General features: G+C 33.9%; 4 protein-coding genes across 16 annotated transcripts; 2 read left to right on the forward strand and 2 right to left on the reverse strand.

The window, feature by feature from the left end:
* Positions 1-3,140: 3,140 nt before the first annotated feature.
* Positions 3,141-6,629, forward strand: LOC140860150 (uncharacterized). Of its 13 annotated transcripts, none has more exons than XR_012143606.1 (10): positions 3,141-3,253; positions 3,378-3,614; positions 3,753-3,919; positions 4,142-4,240; positions 4,318-4,386; positions 4,468-4,800; positions 4,917-5,084; positions 5,495-5,591; positions 5,656-5,870; positions 6,493-6,629. XR_012143606.1 is itself a non-coding variant. In XM_073262987.1 (10 exons), exons 1-10 carry the CDS (start codon positions 3,205-3,207, stop codon positions 5,790-5,792), a joined length of 1,254 nt encoding a protein of 417 aa, XP_073119088.1. In that variant the 5' UTR covers positions 3,141-3,204; the 3' UTR covers positions 5,793-6,001. The 13 variants fall into 13 exon arrangements, 6 of the variants coding, with proteins under 6 accessions (XP_073119088.1, XP_073119089.1, XP_073119085.1 ...); XR_012143608.1 differs by having other exon boundaries at positions 5,739-5,870; XR_012143609.1 differs by lacking the exon at positions 6,493-6,629 and adding an exon at positions 6,056-6,207 and having other exon boundaries at positions 5,739-5,870.
* LOC140860739 (homeobox-leucine zipper protein HAT7-like) lies at positions 6,467-7,704 on the reverse strand. Its single transcript, XM_073263743.1, has 3 exons — positions 7,531-7,704; positions 7,069-7,454; positions 6,467-6,844 (listed from the first exon to the last, which is right to left on the reverse strand). Exons 1-3 carry the CDS (start codon positions 7,598-7,600, stop codon positions 6,467-6,469), a joined length of 834 nt encoding a protein of 277 aa, XP_073119844.1. The 5' UTR covers positions 7,601-7,704.
* Positions 7,705-13,140: 5,436 nt separating this feature from the next.
* LOC140864155 (uncharacterized protein At5g39865) lies at positions 13,141-15,503 on the forward strand. The gene is made up of 2 exons (XM_073268106.1): positions 13,141-13,465; positions 13,633-15,503. The coding sequence occupies exon 2, from the start codon at positions 13,858-13,860 to the stop codon at positions 15,220-15,222; it is 1,365 nt and encodes a 454-aa protein (XP_073124207.1). The 5' UTR covers positions 13,141-13,465; positions 13,633-13,857; the 3' UTR covers positions 15,223-15,503.
* A 3,865-nt stretch (positions 15,504-19,368) lies between these two features.
* On the reverse strand, positions 19,369-21,352 carry LOC140866111 (transcription factor PRE1-like). The gene is made up of 2 exons (XM_073271008.1): positions 20,862-21,352; positions 19,369-19,786 (listed from the first exon to the last, which is right to left on the reverse strand). Exons 1-2 carry the CDS (start codon positions 20,994-20,996, stop codon positions 19,637-19,639), a joined length of 285 nt encoding a protein of 94 aa, XP_073127109.1. The 5' UTR covers positions 20,997-21,352; the 3' UTR covers positions 19,369-19,636.
* Between the last annotated feature and the right edge of the window lie 538 nt (positions 21,353-21,890).

Consider the following 21,890-nt stretch of genomic DNA (forward strand, 5'->3'; position numbering starts at 1 on the left):
CTATACCCGTAGATGAAGATGATCTGGTATTATTTACGGATGCCAGTGACGATTGGTGGGCAGCAGTCCTTACCAAGATCACTCCAGATGGGGAAATATCATGCAGATACTGTAGTGGTCTTTTTTCAGAATCTGAGGCCATTAGATGACATATCAACGAGAATGAATTTTATGCAGTTAAAAGGGCTTTTGAAAAATGGCCATTATTTTTACTTGCTAAAAAATTCACTCTGAAGGTTGATAACACCCAGGTAAAAGCTTTCCTAAAAAATAAGATTGAATCTAAACCTGAGAAAGCTAGGTTATTAAGATGGCAAGCTTTATGTCAAAATTATATTTTTGATATTGTTATTATTAAATCTCATGAAAATATTCTTGCAGATTTCTTAACAAGAGATGGAAGACAGTGACGTGGATTCCATCATGAAAATGCAGAGGCATCTCAGGGAACACCTTAGGTTGCTTCAAAACGAGTTCAACCAGTTAGCCATTAATGCTGAAATGGCCGGTAGGTTATAACAAGCTGATCGGATCAAAGTATCTAATCGAATTACAGGATGTATGCAAGCTCAAACACAACTATGGGCTGCTATTCAAGGGCCAATTATGAAGGCTATAGAGAAACCATTGGTTTCTCATAAACAAGATATGCTAAAACCATTGGTTTTACAAGAACAAGAAATACAACCACCGGTTGTGAAACAAGATGTTGAGGAATCTAAAACTCAAGAAACAAGTGCTAATCTATCATCAGCCTTTGATGATCTGGATGAAACAACAATTGATGAGGATAACTCATCAAGTCAACCCTCCGCCTCTGGGGTAAAAGAGAAAGAGATCAATCTTAGGCCCAACACTGGCAAGAGCAAATCTAAGATTGATACTAATCCATCTATTATTTCTCCATTCCAGGTTTATCAACAAAGGTGGGAGAAATTGAATACAAGGAGTGAAATCAACCCGAACACTTGCAGGGTTGATGTTGCAGGAATATATCAAAGGGTTTGGCTAAAAAACAATGTCAATCCTAAAGATGTAAAACTCTGGTATGAATTTGGGGCTTTGGCCTCAGTTTATACAACATCACCAAGCTTTCCGGAGATATCACAGTTACCAAAATGGATCAGTCCAAGAAACATGGGCAAATAATGATCATTTGGCTAGAGGAGATGTGCTTGAGTTATACTTTTTCAGTGCAGCTCCAGAACCAATAGTGAAAGGATCACACGAACCCTTTCATTTTATCAAGCTGAGGAGACCTGATATAAACAGTCATAAATTTATCAAAGATCCTAAAACTGAAGAAATACTCTTGGTGTCCACTTTCGGGGAAAATGAGATCTCAACCAGAAGGGCATGGGGTATTTGGATCTGTCTTACTGAGATGGATAAAGTCAAGTTTCCATTCAAATTTTATTAGAATTATGTGAATGAATCGTTCCTGTTAAACACAATGACAGGAAAAACTACAGCATTTGCGGAAGAACTCTTCGAAAAGAAGAGAAATCTTTTGTGGAACAACAAGCTGCCGGGGAGTAAAGAAACTCGCCGAAAATTCTGTAACATGACTCATATTGGACGATGTTCAGAGAATATCTGCTCAGAATGCCCAAATCAGAAGGAGCCAGAATTTGGAAAAACCTTTAGACCCCGAACGAATCGAAAAGATTTTTCCGAGACAAGCAAAGGTAGACAAGGACCACCGAAGATGCGTTTTCACAGGGGCCTACTTCAAAATCAAAAAATGTCCCGACAACAATAAAGCAAGTATGTGAGGAGAATAAATCCAAAAGAAAATGACAGACATGTGATTCCTCCACTAGTAAAAGATACCATCAATAATGGCATAAAAAATTCAAGACAACTGCCTCCTTTACTAGTAAAAGATGTCATCAATAATGGCATAAAGAAATACAAGACAGCTGTGAGATTCCCTGAAGTTTCTCGGTGAAACGAGTGAAACTACGGCTATAAATACAGGCATTTGAGGAAGCTGAAAATATCGATCATTCCCTTCAGTTTTCTTACAAATAAATTATTGTAATATTTCTCTCTCTTTGTATTAAGATTTCTTTTATATATTTCAAGAACAAGGCTACTATGAGTAGCTAAACAAGTTGTCTTCTCCTCTTCAAAGGAGTTGATTTATGTAATAATATTATGTCTGAATAAATTTCCTAAATCTCCGTTCTTTCATGTTCATATTTTATAATTAAATTTATATACCATACGCCTTAAAGTAGAAAACGAATTAAGGCTGTGCTGGGTGTCGTTGAAGGAGCTTGTGCAGAAACCATCTGTTGCGACTGCGTGGTTGGAGTGTGAGGAGCACTTCGTAAAACTCGCCAGGTATGACCCGACGACATTATGGTCAAAAAGGTATTTAAATTTAATTCATCTTACGAAAGCATGTTGGACCCTAATCTGGAGTATATCGGCTGAAAACCTTACGTAACTAATAGTCTTGCATGGCCGGGACTGGTTCGATAGGTATAACAAAGCCACGTACAAAAGATTAGTTTTAATTATATTTTAATTCAAATATGGGGGCCACTAGGGAGTGAAAATAAAGAAAGAGGTGGGTAGAAAATTAAGTTAAAGAGAAGTTTGGTAGTGGGGAGTTTAAAATAATTTGCCCTTATAATAATACTATCAAAATTAGGGATGGAGTAATTAATTTAATTTGAAAATTCGATTGATTAATTAAAAATCTGATTTTTTTATTTTAATTATTTTCGTCAAATAGCGGTTAAAGTTTTATAAACATCATACACCGAGTTTCTAATTAAAATCCAAATATTTTTATATTCAATTTTTAAATAACTGTTTATTACTAATATTTTAATGCATAGATATCTTTTGTCAAGAACAAAAAAATATTTTTGAACATGTGAAAAAATATAAAATTTATCAACAGGAAATAAAAAAATAACTTTACCGAATATTGATAATTAGGTTTTTGTGAAGTTTTTTAATACAAAGAAATTATTATAATCCTAATTCCAAATCATGGATTTAAAACTAGGGAATTGTAATTAAAAAGAAGTCACTTTATTATAATTTTTTTAAAAAATATTATAAGATATTGGTAAATAATAATATTTTTTTCGTATATTATTATTAAAAAAAATAAAATAAAACCCAAGAAAATCTCGAGGAAGTGAAGCGTCACTGAAGCCAGAGCTGCCGTCGGATGAGACTGAAATGGCTGCAGTGTTGCATTCAGCTCCTCGCCTCCAAATCCCCATCAAAGGTCAAATCTTTTCCCCCTTCTTTTGTTCGAAATTGCAATTCTTTGGCAAATTCAACGTGGGAGTATGTGAAAATTCTGTTCCTCTGTCGATTTCTTTGTTTATTATGAATATTGTGTAACGTAGGCAAACGGGGAGGTTGCAGATTGATCGATGTCTCCCTTCACCGCAATAGGAATAAGAAGGAAACCCGATTTCTGAACCACTTTTTCTCTGCCAAAGCAATGCGTGCCGGTTACCCGGGAAAGAAGCAAGTGTGGATATGGACGGAGAAGAAAGAAGCTATGACCGCCGCCGTAGAGAGGGGCTGGAATACTTTCATCTTTCATTCTCACCGCCGTGAACTCGCCGCTGAATGGTCCTGTGAGAATACGCCGTCCTTGGCTGAAATTTTGTTAAAATGAATTAGTCAAAAGCGTAATTTTTAAATATTATGGTTTTCTTGACATTTATATACACAATTGAACATTGAAGATAAATCCATTTATTACATTGTTGCAGCTATTGCAGTAATTTGTCCTCTTTTCATTGAAGATGGAAATCTCTTTGATGGTGAGCACAGGAAAGTGGCTACTTACATTGAAATCTCTTCACCTCATGAACTGGAGAAGCTGCAGTCATTGAATGAAGAATCAGAACATGCTGTTGTTAATCTCCTGAATTGGCAAGTAAGCTAGCAATTTCTTGTATTTTTTGAGCGTGGAAATAATTTCATCTTGGTGCTACACAACCAGCCTCTGCTGTTAGTGTAGGGCTGTCCAAAACTGTGCCACGCGCTCAGAATGGACAATGTTTGAATGGGAACTTAGTAGTCCCCGTCGTCGCTTCTTATCAGCATGTCTTTTAACCGTGGTGTTGGTTGCGCTATTTGTCTTACATATGTCTACTAGGTGATACCTGCAGAGAATATCGTTGCCACAATTCATGGTACTCGAAAAACAGTCTTTGCCATCTCAAACTCATATTCTGAAGCTCAAATTTTCCTCGAGGTAGCATCTTGTTCTGAACCATTGTGTTACTTTTGCTTGGCTCTACAACTTTTTAACCTAATATATCTATATAGTAGGCACTGCAGCATGGTTTGGGGGGTGTAGTTTTGAAAACCGAGGATGTTGGATCCATCTTTCAGCTGAAGGTAATAAACTTATACATAATAATGATAATGCTCACTATATAAAGCTGCGGCATGTGGACCTTATGATGTACATATTATCAGGACTATCTCGACAGGAGGGACGAGGAGGGTAGCCTTTTGGAATTAACCAAAGCCAGGGTAACTAAGGTTCAAATGGCTGGGATGGGTGACCGTGTCTGCGTAGATCTCTGCAGTATTATGAAACCTGGTGAAGGCCTTCTGGTTTTACTTACGCTTACTTTTACGCCTTGGTTTCAAAATCCTATTTTTGACATATCTCATGAATCACAAACGTTAATCATTAATTGTGTGTTTCTGCTTAAGGTCGGGTCATTTGCGAGAGGGCTTTTCCTTGTTCATTCAGAATGCTTAGAGTCAAATTACATTTCCAGCAGACCTTTCCGAGTCAATGCTGTGAGTTGTAGTGAATTCAGAAAATTTATTTATTTCTGTAATCTACGCTTGGCTAGTGCAATATACTACTTTCTATCAGGAAACAATCAAGCACGCTCAAATTTTGAATGGTACAGGGTCCGGTACATGCATATGTTGCCGTTCCAGGGGGGAAGACTAGCTACCTGTCCGAGTTAAAATCAGGAAAAGAGGTTATTGTTGTTGATCAATCGGGATTGCAGCGAACAGCAATTGTTGGTCGTGTAAAGATTGAAACTAGACAATTAATCCTCATTGAGGCCAAGGTCTGTATATGCCAAGGCGCTCTTAAGTTGCAGGCGCGTTGTCTCTTGTCTAGTTCATTGGGGGCAATAACCGCCTTTAGTGTCCCATGTTGTTGTCAATGTGAGTCATTACAAAATGATGAGTACATGTTTTTGGGATGCTATGTAGTTTAGAATATCCGAGTTCCTCTTATACCAAAGCGACGGTTTTTCTCCAGTAGCAAACACCTGAATCTACAATTAGTACAAGAGCCATATTTACATGTCCGACTCCCATAAATTGTGATTATGCAAATTGGAGCAATAATTGCCTGCAATATTCTGTGTGATAACTGATAATAATTGCCTGCACTATAGCTTTTGGAGTAGGAACAAATATTTGGTCCTGCATGAATTTGAAAAGGTTTTTTTTATTGAGTATTGGCTAACAGACATCTTGGGGGTATATGCTGGGAGATCAGGATAACCAAACTTACAGCATTCTTCTACAAAATGCCGAAACGGTTGCTCTAGTCGCCTCCCCTGAAGGTAATTGAATCTCATTCAACACCGTATTCTCGAATGCAATTTGTTTTTAATTCCATGATAATAGATGTCGCGGCAGAGGGGCATCGGTGTACTTCATTCCCAGTGACCTCACTCAAAGTAGGCGACGAAATTTTGGTGAGAGTGCAGGGAGGTGCTCGGCATACTGGGATCGAGATACAAGAGTTCATCGTCGAGAAATGAATCATGGAGGATAACTTGATCTTCATCACGTGATTCCGAACGCTCGGGGTTCTAGGCTTGGCTTCTAACTTGCTTGATGTGAGTATTTGTTTGATGTGATGGTATTTGAATGCTCGTGTTAAGTCCTAAGCTTGACTGGTGGTATTATTTAAACAATTGTTTCACTGTGTTTGATCATTTGACATAGAATATGTTTATGATTTCTTCTAGTTATAACTTTCTTTTATAATTTTGTTTTTGTTTTTGTTTTTTTTTAATGAAAGAAATGTGATTGGAGACAAATGGGAAGTACAGAATGCAAGAAAGAGAAACATGTTTTTGTATACAAACTATGGCCCACGCCAGAGTAGACCATCAGAAATCAACGGCGGAAGCATTTGTCTATTTGCAAAAGTAACATGGATCTTTTCTAACAAACGAATAAATAATGATCATCATATGATACAAAAATCATTTTTTTAATCTTATTTTGCAAATTAAGTATTCCAGAATATATATATCATTACTCTCTGAAAAAAACACACATGTATATATACATCAAGAAAGCAAAATTAAAACGGTATAATATTATTGATTTCTTCTATATGAAAAAAACGAAAAACAAAAAAAAAGTGCATATATAACATTTTGGTGTATAATCCATGAACATACAACTTGCCCATTTTGTGTTCGATTTAATGCAATAGGTTTTGTTGTTCAGGCCAAGGCCAAAATTCCGGGTTCTCGTCTATGTTACCAAAAACATTGCAAAAACCTTCATTCGGAGTTGCGGCCGGGCCGGAGAGATGATGATGATGATGATGATCTTGCCTTGACATGCTGTGGAGCAGTACTTGTGTCAAGCTACCAGAAGGAGGTACCACACTCGACGAAGGCAAAACGACTGCGTTTTGGTTGCCTGTACAAGGATATAATGTGCTGTCTTTTGGTGTCGCATTAAGGTTGACATGATCAAAACTGTTGTCACTTCCATGGCCCCAAGATTTCTCATTGTCTTTGTTGAGGTTTGCAGGACCTGGCCCCATCGAGTCTCCACTTTTGAGAGCCAACAGCTGCAAATATATACTCCAACCATTATGCATGAACAATAAAAAAAAAAAAAAAACAATTGTAACCCAACAGTCATAATTTGTAAGTCTCCCTCATTTGGATTTGGGTAGCAAGATTAAAATTTTAAAACTTGTTCATTTCAAGAAAAGGGATCATGATCCTCCTGGTTTTATGTCCCAGAAAATTTTGAAACCAAGGCCAAAACATTTGCAATGATAAATGAAACCTGAGCCTGAAGTTTCTTGTTCTGGGATTTCAGGTCATGATTCTCTGCTTTAATGGCCTCAAACTGTTTCTTCAAGATATTGTAATCCTTCTCCAGTTGCTTGGTTTTCAGTCGGGCCCTCCTGTTTTGAAACCATATAGCGATCTGCCTGGGCTTCAGCCCCAGAGCCCGAGCGAGCTGCATTTTCCTCTCGGGCTCTAGTTTGTTTCTCGACTCGAAGCTCTTCTCCAGGGCCTTCACCTGGTCTAGGCTCAGCCTCCTCTTCTTAATCTCTCCGAGCGACAGCGATTCGTCGTCCGACATATCATCCTCCGGCTGCATCAACTCCTCGGCCCGATCCATCCCCGGATACGAGACCGATGTCCTCATCATGAACTGCGCCACACCTGCAGACAAATTTCGACAAGAATTAGCCATGAAATTTGGTTTTCAGTGACCAAAGTATTGCCACAAATTAAGTACCATGGTAGTCTTGTGGAGCAAAGGATGATGATGAGGCCAAATGGCTACTTTCTTCATGGTTCCCAAACATTGGATGTTCAAAACCAAGAAAATCACACCTTTTGTGCGTGAAAGTTGAATGTATAAGTAATTTTCTTAATTTATAAGTAGAGATTTTGAAGTGGGAACATGGGTAGCCAGCGATAATCTCTGTTGTGACAAAGAGAGAGAGGAAGAAACGTGAACTGTTGAATATATAATGCTCAAATTAATGTTTACTTGCATATAGAAACTAAATTATACTCATAATAATGTTTACTTGGCTGCATTATTTTAACTAAAACGTCATTATCAAAGATACTATTGCATGTGATTTCGGATTATACCCCTTATTTTAACACTAAATATATAATGTGGAATCATGGTTGCAAATTAAGGTGTGTTTGGCCTCTTTTTGATATTTTTCATTTCGAACCAGAATCACACTCCATTATGTTGCATTTTGATAAATGGATTTCAAGTTTCAACCATAAAAATAGGAGAAATACTAAGGTATAACATAGATATTTTAATGACCGATATGCAAATTCTCGATCAAAATATGTTTTGTATTTTTGGGGAAAAAACTTAGATATTTTAATCACCGATATTAGTTAATAATCTGCTCAGAAATACGGGTGTTTATGTTGTCTTCACGATGTATTTAAATTGGTGAAGTAGGTGAGTGCAATGCTAAATATTTATGAGTACAATGTATCTGTCAATACGTTTTCGCTCGAGACTATCACACAAAGCTTATCTTAATGATCACTAATGACTAGGTGTTGCCCATAAAAAAAAAAATTTTAAAAAAAGAAAGAAACAAAGAAAGGGTTCTATTAACAATTTGTTGAACAAAAACCTTGTACACAAAGGCATTGTTTGGCAAAGACAGAGAAATATGTAAAATTCAAGTTCTAGGACCGATTCATGGACACACAAAGATCATTCCATAATAAAGAAAACCCTACGAAAATTGGGTGAGGCCTAACGCAGCTAAACTGGGAATAGAGGAATATAGATCGACTCAATGCTAGCCATCAATGTCTCTATCACATGAATTATTATGTTAATGTTTCTCAAACTATGGTTTAAATTGATTTATCCTTTTTTGTGAAATTTTCATTTAGAAAAGTTGGCTTGATTCAGAGAATCTAATCAGTATTGTTTAAGGAAAATACATTCATTAAATTTCTTACTCGTAGACTTGGTACAAATTCTCGTTTATAAACAATTTGTGCATGTAACATTCTATATATATGGTATTTATTTTCGCTTACATCCCATATGTTTTCATCACTTTTGCATCAGTGGAACTTTATGCGAGTATTAATTACAAGCATTAATGTTTTGAATATGCATGTTTACATGACTTTGGTTGGCACTTGGCATTTAACTTGAGCATTTGAGAGTAGGGGTGGGCTTTCGGTATACCGTATTAAAAATATTGGTAGGAAAAAAATTCATACCGATACCGATATCGAATTCTGAAATTTTGGTATGGAAAAAATCCATATTGATACCGTATAGATATCGAAAAAAATTTGATATACCAAAATAATGTCTATATCTCGAAAAAATTTCGGTACGGTATCTCAAAAAATTGGTATTTTGGCTCGGTATCCCAGCCCTACTTGAGAGTTGAGTCATTTCAAAATTCGTGTAGAATGTTTTATTCTAGTGTGTGTATTTATTATCTAAAATACAATGAAGAAATTAAATGTGCATCAAAATACGAGTATGAAAAGATTAGGGAGAGAGGGAAAATTGCAGTTCTAGTTTTGCATATTTATATATTCACTATTTGGTTTTATATATTTTAAAATTTCATGTTAGTCTGTTATTTTTTTCATTTTTGTTTATTTTTCCAACGTGGCGCAATCTTAATACCGATGAGACATTTATATGTGCGATGCTACGTATCGACAGTTCATCACCTTAATGAAAATTAAAATGAGTAAAACTATAAACTACATATATATTACAAAGAACCACTTTTGACAATATATATATATATATATATATATATATATATATATATATATATATAAAGCAAATTTGTAAAAAAAAGCAAATTAACATTAAATACGATAGTTGAAGTTTTCCAAGAGGAAAATGTGTGATTTTAATAAAATAGAAAACGAAGTGAAATAATATATAGTTGAGTGTTGAAACTAGTCGTTTATTTGGAAAGTTGAATAATAATTTAATTAAATGAAACAATTTAAAGCTCAGAATAAAATTAATAACACAAAACTCCTATAAAATAGTTTCACGATGCAATTTTGGGAGATAAATCTCTAATTCAATTGGATTCATGAAAATAAATATTACTTTTTAGGTCAACAATATAGTTTCGTTATAAATATAAGCCAGATCGATCCATTTTATGTAGGAATGACAGCGGGGTGGGTTCGGGGCGGGTTTGTACAAACCCGAGACCCGCCCTGCCTATTTTTGGACCCGACCTGTCCCGCCCCGTGAACCCGACGGGTTCAATCCGGGTTAGACACGTTAGACTCGCTAAATTTTATATAATTAAAATTTTATTAAATAAAAAATTTTAATAAGTAAAAAATTAACAAAAAATCATTAAATTTATTTTCAAATTTATATTAACAATATTTAGGACAAAAAATATTCTCACAAGTTAAAATGTATCATTTTTTATTTAATTAATAATTAAGAACTAAAGAAATTTTATAATAATATATTTTCATATTAAAAATATCATATATCATGATATATTAAAATCATTTCAACGCAAAAAATATTATAAACTCAAATTATAGATAAAGTATTGATTATTTAATATAAAAATATAATTATATTTTTTTTTTGACCAGATATAATTATATATTATTAATATATATATATACATATATTTTATATTTATAAAATATTAATATATATTTTTGGCGGGGTGGGTCCGGCAAAACCGGGACCCGCCCCAGACCCGCATGTGGACACGCCCCGTCAGGCCGGGTTCGATGCGGGGTAGGGTTTAGACTCGTCCTATTGTCATCTCTAATTTTGTGGATACAAATTAAATCAATGAAATCGTATTAGAAGAGACCTAATCAATTAATAATATCTTTTTAGTTGAATCGAATGCTATTATTGAATTTGGAAGTCCAGATTGACCACACCTTACTAATTTTTATTTAAAAAAAAAAAAAAAATCAAAACAAAGTCGCGCTCAATCTTTTTCTACGAATACCGAAAATTTCGAATTGAGGAAATGATGATCCAAGACGTACTGGGGTAAATCTGAACGAATGTTAATTAGCTTTTTCGTCTCCGTCTCCGAATCCTTATCGAATGCCTCGAGCCTGGCTAAATAATCTGAAATTCGATCAATTGTTGTTACAACTTAACACAGAATCTTCATACAACAACTAGATGATTCTGAAGTTAAATCCACTGAATGGGTTTGATTAGCTAACTATACGGGGCTAATTCGAGCGAATCACATGATGTGTATATGGGAAACACTTCTCGTGAAGTGGAGTACTGGAGTAATTTCATTTGGGACGTGTGCATTAATGGAGGCCAGGACCACAACCTGAGATATTCATGTTTGGTGACCAAGCTTAATTAGTCAGTAGTCATCACCCTATTCCAAGATATATATACCCTAGAGGACAATAGTAAATTAAATATTGGACATTCTTAAAAATATCTGGCTTTGATGCTTAATTTGTGATATATATACTCACACCTCATTTTATTGAGGCTCTTTCTCTTAATCAACAGCGTGTGTTTCTGCCGTATGATTCGATCGAGATCATGTAACGCACGAGTTTACGAACTCGAATGCGAATGCGATTATTATCGTTGTTGCATCCTTTGATTCTGAGGAATGTTGAGGGATATATATACCAAATCGAGAACAAAAACAAAGTATAGGGACGTATAGTAAATTATACCCCAACTCTTATAATAGATCGGCCCAGGGCCTCGTCTTTGGACTAGAAGCATTTGCCACATTTTTAAATAATACAGATCAAGAATCTGGGCCCTGGATTATCAAGTAGTACTAGTTCGTTCCCACTAAAAATGGCTCAATGGGTCCTGTTCAATAAATACAACATTGTCTTTTTATTGCCAATTTGGCCTGGTGGGCCTCTACGCTAAATTCATCATTAATATTTCAACAAAAAAAAAAATTAATAAAGAAAATAAACATACAGAAGAATGCACCGTTATGTTTGGTCATACGCACACATTTCGAAATCGCATACGTTGGATTGAAATGATTATCCTGTTCGCAAATCATCGAGTCATTGTGCTTACATCTCGCTCTATCTCTCTTGGGTTTGCTCTCAGTCACGAAAAGAAAACAATCAAAATTTGACGTTTATGTTATTGTTGTTATTTTTAGAAGTTTTCAGTTACATCTATATTACATGTAATATTTGAGACATAGCGCAGACAAAATAGTGTTCTACGACAATTTTTATTTAAAAAAAATCTAAAAAACTTTATTAAAAAAACCGATCATACAAACACGGGATGATGGACACATAAGGGCTAGTTTTAATTATTGCGAGGCAAAGTTTTGGTATAGTGTGTCACATGCAGATCCTATGATATACGTTATTAGATTATTTAACATTTACAGGTACTGGAATTTAGGGAGGACAATAAATAAGGCCAGTGGCGTTATTGAAATTTAGGGAGGACAATAAATAAGGCCAATGGCATTATGATATCATATTATGCCAAGTACTTGAAAATTGAAATCCCCATGCTACCTATTAATAACTAACAATTTTATGATATATTTAGCATATGTTTGGAGAAATATTTTAAAATTGGTTTTAGTATTCTAATAGTTTAAAAAACTTAATATGTGTTTTGATAAAAAAAAAATTTAAAATATTTTTGAAAAATATAAGTGTTTTTAAAATATAGTTTTAAATAACAAATAACATGTTTTTTTTATGTTTTTAGAAATTGAAAACAACGATAATAAAACAAAATATTCTAATTTTCAATTATAAACACCTTTTTATAAAACAATTTTTCAAACACATACTTATTCTTTAAAAAAAATTAAAATATTATTTTTATTTTTTTAAAAAAATTTATATAAAATTTTTATTAGTACTTGTCCAAACGAATCTTTAAATTGATAGCTAAAAGCCCCTTATTATTAAGTATCTGTGATGCATGCACTTTTTTAAACATGCGCGTGAAATTACCCCAATATTAGAATCGTCAAAGACTAATGTTTGTAATTTTGATATGAAAATACATGTTCTTTATATAGATTTTGCCCAAGTTAACATGCATTTTATGCTTTATTTTTGCTAGATATTGGATAGAGGTGCAAACAAATTATCCTTGCTCGAAAATAAATACTTTAAATGTTCCTCGATAATTTCGAATACGAAGTTTCGAGAGCCTAACTCAAAATTACACCAACAATCGCCGGCTCCTTGGTGCCACTCTCTATTGTCTCCTCGTAAGATTTTTTTTATTTATTTTTTATTTTCTTAATTTCACACCTACAATTAAAAACAATATAAAGTATTATTTCACCAACCCGACGCCTTTCTTTGAATCTTTCTATTGCAAATTGTGCGGCACCACTCATTGCACTCATCGCTGTATGGGGGTCTTTTCAGTTAATCCCATTTCTTTACATTCCCATTTCCTATTCTTCCACACGGCTATCTATCAAAAAGTGAAACCAAAAGGGAGGTGAAAAGAAAGAGGAACAAGTTGCTGGATAAAGAGCCTTTTTCTTCATCGGCTTCTTGTTTTGACTTCCTATTTCGTTTTTGCTTCCCGATTCCAGATTCAAAACATCTGATTCAGCGTTTCTATTTATTGCCCGTCCAAGATCTCCGGTTTTCTTGTTGATCATGCTCTCAAGTTTCAATTTTTGGTGTTTTCCATTGATCGAAAGGTGTTTATTTCTCTTGGTGTGACTGAGTTTTCGTTTTCCCATGATGATTACATCATTCATTGCTGTGTTTTGCAGAGAATTGACAACCAAGTTTTCTCTCTCTCTCTTTAATGGGTCTGAGATGTTGAGTATTTTATTAGTGTTTCTTTCTCGATCTTTCATTTCAGGCGCGTAAATCTCTGTTCCCCGGGATTTTTTCACACATTTTCAAAAGGCTTGTGGGAATATTTAACGAATATATTACGTACAGCCAGCTTGTTCTTATGGGAATGTTTCTTCATCCTCTAAATCTTTTTACTTGCAATTTTCGATAAAGCTGTCAATTTTTTTTGCTTTTTTGCATTGCCTTGATCATTTATTCTTGTGGGATTTTTTGTGTTCTTTTTGTGATAATGGGTTGTGGATCATCGAAAGATAAGGTCTGCCAGAATTGCCAGGCGCCTTATATTCCGGTGAGGAGGACATATTCAATGCACGTTCACCATCCATCCAATGGAACAGGGGATAGCTATCATCTGGTGGCTCTCAAGTCATCCACGTTAGGTTCTTTGAAGCTCGATCCTTCGATTCAGAATCGTATGGTAAATGCTGAAAACGAGGATCAGGCTCTGTTGATACAGAATCGTGGTGTTATAGCGGATAAGGCCTTGATTAGCAATGGACCAAATGGGGCCAAAATTGGGTCGGAAGGGGCAGCTAAAGATCAATTTGCGATGGGTATGATCGAGGCCAAGACTTGGTCTAGAATGATCAACGAAAAGATCCCGAAATTTGTTCCTAAAACACCGGTCAGAACGCCTCCGGGAGAGCCAGAGATGATCAATGCTTGGGAGATGATGGAGGGTCTTGAAGACATTAGTCCTCCTCGACATGTTCATCATTTTCGCAGTTTTTCGTTAAACGTCCCTCGAAATTCTGGTCTGAATCCTATGGATGATCAACACACTCCTAGAGTGCAAGAAAACGGCACTGCATCACCTAAGCCCTCCTGGTTGGACTTGGCTGATAATGACTCAAATTCTAATTCTAATTCTAATTCCAACGACACGTCTATAGTATCTGAATTCGATCCTGAGGTGATTGCGGAATTCAGAAAATCCCTAGAGGATCTTCCTCCGACCAATCCCTTTTATCTCAAGTCATTAGGCAGTAGAAAGAAACCGGCCTTGGCCGGTGAGGGTCGTGCATCATCGGAGGATGTAACGGATGACAAAAAGGCCGGTAAACACAAGCTGATCGTGTATTTCACAAGCCTCAGAGGGGTGAGGAAGACGTACGAGGATTGTTGTCATGTTCGAGTGATTTTGAATGGACTAGGAGTTAAAGTTGATGAAAGGGATGTGTCAATGCATTCAAGATTCAAGGATGAGCTGAAGGAGTTGTTGAGAGGGGAGTTTGGTCATAGTGTTGTTAGCTTGCCTAGAGTTTTTCTGGGAGAGAGTTACGTCGGCGGGGCGGATGAAATACGACGTTTAAACGAGGAGGGAAAGCTCGAAAAGATGGTGGAAAGGTGCGAGTTTGTAGGTTATAGAAAAGGAGGTGGAGGTAATGGTACTCATGTTTGTGAAGCATGTGGAGACATTAGGTTTGTTCCTTGTGAGACATGTTCGGGTAGTTGTAAAATCTATTACGAGGGCGAGTTCGAGGACGAAGAAGACCAAGAAGAAACCGAAGGAAACGAGCACGAATACGGTTTTCGTAGGTGTCAAGAGTGTAATGAAAATGGACTTGTGCTGTGTCCGGTTTGTTGTGATTGAGTTGTTTCGGTGTCAATTAAGGATTTAGGTTTCCCTTTTGTGAGTTTGTTTGCTGTACAGTGCGGAGTTTTGATTGATTTGGGGAGGAGATCAATGATTTCTCTATACCATGTTTCCCAGTACTTTGAGAAGCATGTTTTCTTTTTTCTTTTATATACGACTTTATCCCGATTATTTAGATTTCATTTTCTTAATTGGTTGTATCAAATATATAGTTCAGTTTATACTTTAGTAGTGTTTTAATTTTTTTAAACAATGTAAAAAAAACACAATGTAGTCTATTAACTATGGTTTGGAAAACGTGCAACTATTTATTCGATGAATTAAATTTAGTAAAAAAATAGAAAGTTTGTTTGTGAATTATGATTTTTTAATCTGCATGAAAAAACAAGAAGTTTATGTATTTAAGACGGATGAAGTATAGTATATATTTAAGAGTGCAACTTTATATTTTTGTAAAAACGTTCATCCATCAAAACGCACGCATACGATCATATATATGATGCTTAAAGAGTTGTTAACTAGTCAGGTGAAAAGTTAATGGTGAACACATGAGCATTATTGCAATTTGCAAATTAAGTCACCTATGTCCAATTGAAATTTCCCACCAAACCGTGCATCTAACTCAAGGTATTGAACGAGAATTTAGAGTAGTTAAAACTCTAACTTTTTGGATGTTTCTTCATATTATAATATAATTATATTTTTGGTCAAATAATTTACACGGTTTTTTTTTTAAAATTTTGGTCGTGTTGTCGGTCAATTCACAATCTCAACATGTTAACTTGTATTTTCCCCTTTCTGATTTCAGTCATTTTGTTTTCATGGAATTCAAGTTCCCAAAAAAATTGTAAATTACATGATTAAAAATATAAACTTTTTCATTGCTTATTTTTGCTTTATTCAATTATTTTACACATCACCAACACTTCCTTTACAATGTTTTTTTGAAACGAAATTTTCTTGAAAAAAAAAGACAATGTTATGCTTTCACAATTTAAACTAGCATATTTGCACACCAGTTGTGTGTGACGAAAAATTTGATTTTTTTTTATTAAAACTAATTTTGAAAAAAAATTAATAAATTTATGGAAACAAAAAATAAATGTTTTTTGGGTTAAATATCAGTCATAAGTTTATGAATAGTATTTAAAAAATTATGAATTATATATTTATATTAGTTATTTTCCACTATTTTTTTTCAAATAATTTAAAATTTAAATTAAGGTCATGCTAAAAAATCAAGTTGGTTTCTTTAATGCTCTCACACTTAAAATAAATAGGTATAGATGTATAGATAATGACATAACTTAGGAAATAGAACCTATTATGGGCCACCAAATAGCAATAGAGGGAGCGATTTCTTTTAATTATACAAGCCTTTTATTTCTTTCAGCTGCCACATTAAACGTCCCAGCTGGTTAATATTGTTTTCTATATCATTCAAATCTTGTTAAATATAATTCATATTATAATCATTATAAATCTATATCGCTCATGTCCTCGGTTAAAGTTTTTAGGGAACTATATATATTTTATTAATTTATTATATTGAATAACTATGTTGTGTCAATGTTATTCATACAATTTGTAAAAAAAAAAAAAATTAGGGGTCACAAAGGATCGAATGCACAATATGTCATATGTTGGTATCTTAAATTGGTGATAATAATAAATAACGTTTTACGTTGGTCGTTGGGCCTTATTGTTGAGTTTACTTGTGCAGTTATTTTGATTGGGCTTATTTTGGGTTCTTATTATATGAGAGGTATCAGGGCTTGTCTAACATGGACTTCTCCTAATTGGGCTAATCGCATTCGGTCCATGTGAAATCCATATTGTATATAGGTCTCCGAGTAAAATTAACAAGCTAGCAAATCCTCAATTTCTCAAATACGAGCTTGATTTTTTTTTTTTTTTTTTTGAAAAAGAATACGAGCTTGATTTGAATACAACCACATATTATTAGAGGTGTGTATCGTGTCGTACCAAAAATTGCATACCGTACGTAATTCGTACAAAAAATTACGGTATAAATTTTTTTATATCGATATCATACTGAAACTTTTGTCATACCGAATTTCGATACATATAAATAATATATTGATTTCGTCGAAATTTTATGTGTATCGAGATTGCGGTACGATATCGGTATATACCGTTTTATACCGAAAAAAATATATTATAAATATTTTAAATTACCATAGCGAAAAAATCGGTATCGTCACCGTAACGTAAAAAAATCATCGGTATACACAAAATTCTATAAAATTCAATATTTTTTCGGTACGATAAGCTCGATCGAAAACAACCGAATATATTATTATTGTAAAAAAATTTATGTATCCTTAAATTAATTATTAGAAATCATGTTCAAATCTAGTTATTAACGGGTCTTTGAGTTTTAAAACTTTTTAAACATAAGATGAATTAAGATTATTCTAAATAACATTTCACAAGTCAATCATCCTAACACTGTGTTTGGAATCACGGAATTGCATTGGATTTGGTGGGATTTGGAATTGAAAATACCGTTTTAGTGTTTGGTAAAACGGAATTTTAAAACGGGATTGGTATTTGATGGGATTTCATGGGATTTCATTTAACTAACTGAAATCCTTATAAAATTGGTCGGATTTCATGGGATTTCACGGGATTTGAGTTTATAAAAATAATAAAAATATTTTAATAATAAATATATATACTTTGGTTATAAATTTTAAGTTTTCTTCAAATTTTTTTTATAAAATATCATTTATATAAAATTTATACCATCAAATTCCAAAATATATTTTAATTTTTTTTCAAACACCAAAATGGAATTCAAATTTCATATATTTAAAATCCAATTCCAAATCCAATTTCAATTTCAAATCCAAATCTTATTTTTTAGGTATCCAAACACACTGTAAGTAAACGCAATCTTACACTATTAATTACACACAACATGGACTTTTCATAGCGACCGAATCCAATTAACCACGAGCTATTATTTCGATTTGTTCAATTATAGTGATACGCACATCATATTCCAGACACGATCGAGAAGCATCGGTTGAATTCTCCCACACAATTAACGATAAATTAATTACTTTTCAAATATTAATTTAGTTACATGCCCCCTCATTTTTTTTTTTTGCTCCACCAAACACATCAATGATTATTTCACTTAATCAAAGTTTGGACAAAAACCTTAATTTAAATAATTGCAATAAGCCAAAACCCAATCACCCATGATTATCGTCTTAAATCCCATTAAATACCCACAATTTAATTAATTAATTATCCCATCCCCTCATTTCCAATCCACAAAACCAAAAGTACAGACACTGAATTTCATGTCATCCCCCCCTCGAGGTGACCGGAATAAATAACTATGTTTATTAGGTTCAAAAAATAAATAAATTACACTGTTTTTAAACAGTCATATTAATATATATAGGCCTATTATCCTTTTAATTATTGGCATTAACTAAGATGCCTTTTTTGATTAAGACACAAATTCAAGCCAAAAGGCAATGTCCTTTTCTTTCTTACTTAGGCTGCATATTAATATATACATTTTTTGTACGTAAAAGAAATCGGGTTTGATTACATATCAACTTTTTTATTAGTTTGTTAGTCGGGCAAATATGGGGAGTATATGTTTTCACCATTTACATTAAAACGACTTGCTAATCGTCATTATAGTAATGTAACAGTGAATTATATGTAGTCGGCAGCTTAAAAATTATTATTTTAACTATATAAATTTATAGAATTTGTGATTTAGATTTTTTTAATTAGTTTTTGGGATGAGGTTTGTTGCATTATAGGTTCTCGAATCTGATACTCCATTCCAAACTTAGATCTTGGTGTCAGATGAACTATAAATCGATAAAATATTTAATTTGTTAGCGTTGTCGGTCGAGGTTGCCCCAGAGACAAACCCTAGAGAATGAGATGCAGTTGTATGATGTTACTAGCTAGGTTTTTGTTCTCGAATTTAAATATTTACGTATAATCTTGGTTTATTGTATAAGATATATAGGAATTTAAGAAATTGTAAATATATATTCACATACGGGTAAAATTTCTCTAATAAAGATTTTCATTAGCAGGAAATAATTAAGCCGGACTAATTCCAAGTAAGAAAACAAGCTTTCGAATATTATAATTCGACACAGTTACAATTTAACATTAAAAAAAATACGAAACATATATTAATACATACAAGGAACCTTAATTAGCAGCAAAGTACGACTATCGGTTCCTTTATTACAAACAATAGATACGCGTGATTACTAAATTCAATGCACCTATATATAATTATCTTACTTAATTCTAAGAAAGGTTCGATTTAATATATAATAATAAATTATTAATTTAATGACATGATAATTATAATAATATTCCATATGATAACATCAATTAATTAAATTAAACTCCTAATTATTGCAGCCTCCGGGCTATTAACTTCTATAGTAGACAGCAGCTGGGATAGCCTCTGGCTCAGATCATCCACTTCTTTGTTGAGGTTTCTGATATAGTTGCAAGTCTCCTCCAGCACCTTATTAGCTGATGCCTGCTTTATATAATAAAACAAATCATTTCTAATTTTTTTTTTGTTAAATTTCTCATTTAATTTATATAATTTTTGCATGAAATGTTATACTTCTCGAGAGAAACATATATATATATTAGAATTCGTTTCTAATTCTTCACAAATCAGTCTCGTGCTCACAAAGGTGCGATGAAACTTGATAGACGAAGGTCTAATTTTGGCCTAATCCGCGCTATTTTTGCTATATAGACGAGTAAGGGATCTGTCGAACTCCCTCCCTCAACTAGTTGGTGTTTTATTATTATTTTTAAAAAAAGGATTTTTACTGAAAGGTGTGATCATACATGCATATAAAATGCAAAATATCAAGATTCTAAAAGATAGAATTGTATACAATATATATACACACGTATATGTATGTATATGTGTGTATGTGTGTGAAATGTGGAAATATTTTGATTTGGTTTCCCGTTTGTCGCCGTGCATAACACGTAGAAAATGTAGAAGGGGTTTAAGCAGTCTTTGTTGAAAGATTTTTTGTGTACGTGAAACATTTTTTCCTTTATGGGGATGAACAAAAGTGACTTCTCGGAAGGACAAACATTCATGAATCAATTTATTGACCTCCATAGCGCAACATGATTTAGCTATTTAATTAATTAATATACATCTGGTGAGTCACTTAAATTAACCCTCAAATTAAATTATGGAAACTAATTGACAGCTAATTACCCATAATCTCTATCTAGCTAAATTCAAGAATCTTGATATAGGCATGGAAGATGATAGTTTGAAGGATCGAAGGTAATTCTTCATGATATAGTTGTTATTATCATTCAGTACTGACGAAAATTCGTGGATGTAACTCGATCATTATCAAACGAGCTTCTTATTGAAAGAAAGGTCCACCGGTACTCTCAAGTCTTACCTATTTTTTCTAGCTCTGCTACAATTATAATTAGTACGTAAACTGGGATTCAAAAGCAACAAGTAACTAATTAAGAATATACATGACACATATATAAAGAAACACACGCATCATGTACGCGTATATATATAAAACCCTAAAAGCTTTGATATCGCAATGTATATGTACCTTGTTGGAGCGCCTAGTACTGTTGCGAATCTCCGGAAGGAGTTGATGCAATTTGGACACAAGTTCAATGATCTGCTCATCGGTTATCCTAGTATTCGAGTTACTCGGCTGCCTCGACGACCTTCTCCCGGACATTATTATATCTAGTTATGTGTGTGTGACTTTGTGGGATGTTTTGAAAACCGAAAGAAGGTAGCACGCACTATAAAGCAAGAAAGCGGAAAGGAAACTTGGGAGGAAAGTTTGCAGATTGTGTAGGAAACAAGAGGAAGATGAAGCATGTATATATACACACAAAAGAAAGAATGAATAAAAATTTGGTTAGATGATGGGATTATTAGCTTAGCTTGGCTAGGTGATGAGAAAATAAAGAAAATGATGTGTAATGAACAAGTGATAAAGTGGAAAGGACCACATGAAAGAGATTAATTACTGAATGAAAGGAGAAGGGGATTCAATGGAGAGAGAGAAGAGAGATGAGAGAGTACACAAAAACATAGAAAGTGATGTTGGATATGAAGAAGACAAGTGCACTGGGGAAAGATGTGGTCTACACAACACCAAATTGGGAATTCAATTATAATGCTTCGGTTCAATTTTTGCCCACCCTTGAATTTGTGATTCAACATCCCTTATATCATCTACTTGTATTGATGGAGCTGGCAAAAATTGCAACTCTCCTTTTTAATCTCTTTCATGGGAGTCAATCTTGGAATTGAAATTGGGAAAATAAGTTTTTTGTTCTATTAACTTGTTCATGTTTTGGTTTTTGTTCGTTAACTTTTTCGATGTGGGTTTTGGTACACTGACTTTGCATTTTCAGTGTTTTTTGGTCCAACTGCGCACGTGTCAACTTTTGATTGGTCCAAAATGATGACATGGACCAATCAAAAGCTGACACATATGCAGTTGAACCAAAAAACACTGAAAATGCAAAGTCAGTATACCAAAACTCACATCGAAAAAGTTAATGGACCAAAATCCAAAGGGATAAAGTTAGTGGACTAAAAAACTTATTTTGCCTTTTTC

The sequence above is a fragment of the Henckelia pumila genome, chromosome 4 (genome assembly GCF_033568475.1).
Source record: "Henckelia pumila isolate YLH828 chromosome 4, ASM3356847v2, whole genome shotgun sequence".
Taxonomy (NCBI): Eukaryota; Viridiplantae; Streptophyta; class Magnoliopsida; order Lamiales; family Gesneriaceae; genus Henckelia; species Henckelia pumila.